Below are 4,107 nucleotides of genomic sequence, written 5' to 3' on the forward strand. Positions count from 1 at the left end.
GACTCAGGGAATGGACTCCAGACCCCAGGGATGGATCCCAGATCCCAGGGAATGAGCTCCAGATGCTGGGAATGGACACTTCCAGGGATGGGGCAGCCACGGTTTTTCCGGGATCCTGCCAGGGATGGTCCCATCCTCCCATCCCCGGGAACAGCTGTTGGGACGGGACACGGGGAGCGGCTGGGCTGAAGGAAAACTGGGAAGGGCGGCTGGGAGAGGCTCCCGACCATTCCCAGCTGTTCCCACCCCGCAGATCCTGAGGTTCGCACCCCGGAAATCCCATTCCTGCTGCATCCCATCTTCCCACCCTCCAATCCCAGGATTTTCTGATGGATGGGACCGTCCTGTCACCCTCGGGACCTGCTGGGATCCCACCCAGGAATTGCACCAGCAGATCCAGGCGGGTAGTGGATCCCGGGAATTCTCCCACCCGGTGACTCCCAAGACCCCAGAATTCCTCTGTGTTGTCCTTCCCGAGCCCCAGGAGGTGCTTGGAGCAATCCTTGGATGCTGGAGAGGAGCCCGACGAGCTTCCCAAGCCACCATCACCCAAATCCAGGATCCAGGATCCAGAGGCCGGGAGAGCTGAGGATCTGGGAGAAGGAGAAGGGCCCCCGAGGCAGGCAGGGAATGGCTCAGCCAAATCCGTCCGGGAACACGGCGGACTCACCCAAGGACAGCTGGAGCTGGGATGGAGCCAGCTGGGCACAAGGCCTCCAAAATTATCCATGGAATGGGAACAGAGGGAAGCTTGGGATGCCAGGAATGTGTCAGGGCTGCTAAATCCGGTGCCGGCCCTTGCCAAGGGATTTGTTTTGGGATAAAGCGGTTCCAGGGCTATTGGGCTCCGTGATGGATCCCATCCTTGGTGGCTTCATCCCAGAGCAGGTGACATCATTCCCATGGATGGGGAGGGAAAAGAGGGATCCGAGGAGGGGGGAAATACGGAAACATCGCAGTAGTTGGGGTTAGGGTGATCCCAGCATCCCAAAACCAGGGATCGGGAGCCAACATCCCCAAGGGATGAGGGAAAGGACCCCCAGGAGCTGTTGGTGTTCCAAGGGGATGGATCTCCTGGAGCTGCTGGGGACCGGCCACAGCAGCTGGGAAAAGGGAACAAGTGCCTCGGCACCAGCCCGGCCTTTCCAGCTGGAATTCCAGAGCCTGGGAATAGATCCCAGACCCTACTCCAGACCCTGGGATGGATCCTAGAGCGTGGAATTCCAGCTGGAAGCACCAGGAACGAGCAACAGCCACGGGGCCTGCGCAGGTGCAACCAGCGGGAAACGGGACAGGAGCTGCTCCCACGCTCCTGCTCCCCCCGGAGCTTCCACTGGGACCTCCTGGGTTTGTCCATGGGGCGTGTCCCTCCCTGGCACAGCATTCCCAGAGAAGCTGCAGCTGCCCCTGGATCCCTGGGAGTGTCCAAGGATGGGGCTTGGAGCAGCCTGGGCCAGTGGAAGATGTTGGAGTTGGAATAGGATGGGATTGAAGGTCCCCACCCCAACCATTCCGGGATTTGGGAAGGGCTGGGGGTGGAAAAGGAGGAGAAGATGGGATGGGAGAAGCTGTTTTTTCCTGGCATCTTTGAGGGAACCTTGGGAGCTTTGTTCCTAACCATGGATGGGGAATATTTGGAGAGTCCAAGGGGCTGGAGACACCTGAGCAGGGATGGATGGGGGCCCTTCTGGGCCCTTCCCGACAGGAGAGACCCGGAGGGGCTGGAGCGTGTCCAGGGAAGGGAACGGAGCTGGGAAGGGGCTGGAGCAGCAGGAGCGGCTGAGGGAGCTGGGAAAGGGGCTCAGCCTGGAGCAAAGGAGGCTCAGGGGGGACCTTTTCCCTCCCCAAAGCTCCATGAGAAGTTGAAGCCAGGTGGGAGTTGGGATCTGCTCCCGGGAAAAAAGAAATGGGATGAGGAAACGGCCTCGGGCTGTGCCAGGGAAGGTTTAGTCGGATATTGGGAACAATTCCTTCGTGGAAAGAGTTGTGAAGGATTGGAACAGACCCAGGGAGGTTTGGTGCCCCCAATCCTGGAGGGATCCCAATCCACGTGGATTTGGGGGGACATGGATCAGTGGTGGCCAACGCTTGGACTCCAGGACCTCGGAGAGCATTTCCAACCTCAACAACTCCCCGATTCTCCAACCCCCGGTGCATTGACCCGCATCCCACAGGACCACGGGGACCATTCCCAATCCCACCCCTCTCCCGGCGGGCTCCGCTCACCGCGGATCACGGAGATGTTCCGCAGCGCCACGGAATGCTCCCAGTCCTTCATGCGCAGCTCCTCGGTGACGTTGTTGAGCACGTCCAGCTCCAGCCTCAGCTGCCGCTCCATGGCCGCGTGCTCCGTCCGCATCCGCCGCGCGTCCGCGCTGGCGTTCCCCAGGAGCCCCTGCAGGTCCCGGAGCCGGGAATGGTGCACGCGGACGTCGTAGGAGAAGCTGCGGTTCATGGAATCCACGGCCCCGGCCAGGACCGTCACCTGCTCGCCCAGGGCTTCCAGCCGCCCGCCCAGGTGGCCCAGGAGGCGCTCGTGGTGCTCCAGGAGCAGCCGGCTGCTGTTGCCGTCCACGGAGAGCCGCGACAGCTCCAGCTGGGCCGCGTCGCTCTGCTGGCTCAGGGAATCCCAGAGCCGGGACACGGATCGGTCCGTCTGGCTCGCCTGGCTCTGGAGGCTCCACAGGAGCCCCTCCAGCCTCTGGAGCGATCCCGTCAGCAGGAACAGCGAGTCCGAGTGGTTCTGCAGGAGGTCCTGGAGCCGCCAGATGTGCTCCAGGAGGTCGCCCTTGGGAAGAGGGTGCAGCAGCTGCAGCTGCAGGTCCCGGAAGGTCTCGTTGAGCCGGTGGACGTTTCCCAGCAGCGCCTTCAGGTCCTCGGGGGACGGCTGCGGCCGGGACGCTGGGATGGAGGGAGAGCAGCGGGAGGTCAGGAAGAACCCTTGGAGGTGGGATCCTCCCAAGGTCGCTCCCAGTTCCTCGGCGCCTGGAGGTGGAATTCCCACCCCAAAAAGGTTCCCCACCATCAGCCCCTCCTGGAATCCAAGGCGAGGAGGAGGAAGTGCTGGAGAATCCTGGAATGGCTTGGGCTGGAAGGAACCGTAAAGCTCATCCCATTCCACCTGGATAGGGACACCTTTCCCGTGATCCCAGCGTGCTCCAAGCCCCATCCAGCCTGGCCTTGGCCACTCCCAGGGATCCAGGGGCTGCCACAGCTTCTCTGAGAATTCCAGCCCAGCCGGGAATTCCTCCCCAAGATCCCACTCCAAGCTCCCCTTTCCCACTGGGAAGCCATTCCCTGCCTCCTGCCCCTCCAGCCTTTATCCCAAATCCCTCTCCAGCTCTCCTGGAGCTCCTTTAGGCTTGGGAAGGGGCTCCAAGCTCTCCCTGGAGCTCAGGGTTTTCCTTGGAGCTGAATCCCATGGGATTTTCCTGCTGGAAAACAGAACCTCAGCCTAGAGCCATCCCAGCGGCTCCCGAGGATCCCGAAATGCTTTGGGTGGGAAGGGACCTCAAATCCCATCCCATTCCAACCCCGACCCCTCCCCCTATCCCAGGCGGCTCCAATCCCATCCAGCCTTTCCTTGGACACTTCCATGGACACTTCACCGACGGAGATGTCCCTGGAAGGTGTCACCTGCCTCGGGAGGGACAGCCACGGCCCTGGGATTTTCCAGGTGGTTCCCGATGTTCCAGAGCTCTGCCAGAGCCCGGCTGCCGGGATCATCCGCTTTTCCTTGCTCCAAACAGACCCAATCCCGGCTTCTTCCCACCCGGAGCTTTGGATTCGAGTGTTTACAGTCCGGTTTCCCTTCTGAATGCGGATCCTGGATCCGAGCTCGGCCCTGGCTCCCAGATTTCCTCGGCGCTGGTTTGCTGGCGGCTTCCAAGAACCACATCCCGCAAATCCGGGGCTGCCAGGGCTCTTCCCAAGGGACAAACCCAACCCAGCTCCGGAGTATCCCTATCCCAGGGCTCTTCCTGAGGGAATAAACCCACCCTGGCTCCGGAGCATCCACATCCCCATCCCAGGGCTCAGGATCATCCCTGTCCCAGGGCTTCCAGGGCTCTTCCTGAGGGAATAAACCCAGCCTGGCTCTGGAGCATC

General features: G+C 61.7%; 2 protein-coding genes across 3 annotated transcripts in view; both read right to left on the reverse strand.

Annotated features, from left to right (window-relative positions):
- The window catches only part of LOC121660451 (WAS/WASL-interacting protein family member 3-like), a 3,945-nt gene extending 1,725 nt beyond the window's left edge, over positions 1 to 2,220 (reverse strand). For both annotated transcript variants that reach the window (XM_042019813.1, XM_042019814.1), the window contains exon 1: positions 1,165 to 2,220. In XM_042019813.1, coding sequence (XP_041875747.1) covers positions 1,165 to 2,157 — 993 coding nt within the window. In that variant the 5' untranslated portion in view covers positions 2,158 to 2,220. The remainder of the gene's footprint in view (positions 1 to 1,164) is intronic.
- Positions 1 to 4,107, reverse strand: part of SCARA5 (scavenger receptor class A member 5) — a gene marked incomplete at its 3' end in the record, with an annotated part of 24,128 nt that overhangs the window by 12,493 nt on the left and 7,528 nt on the right. Inside the window, exon 3 of the mRNA XM_042019815.1 lies at positions 2,227 to 2,901. Within this exon, the coding sequence (XP_041875749.1) occupies positions 2,227 to 2,901 (675 nt within the window). The remainder of the gene's footprint in view (positions 1 to 2,226; positions 2,902 to 4,107) is intronic.

Source organism: Corvus kubaryi, unplaced genomic scaffold (assembly GCF_017639235.1).
Source record: "Corvus kubaryi isolate FWS band 111438036 unplaced genomic scaffold, C.kubaryi_AGA036_p1.0 35887, whole genome shotgun sequence".
Taxonomy (NCBI): Eukaryota; Metazoa; Chordata; class Aves; order Passeriformes; family Corvidae; genus Corvus; species Corvus kubaryi.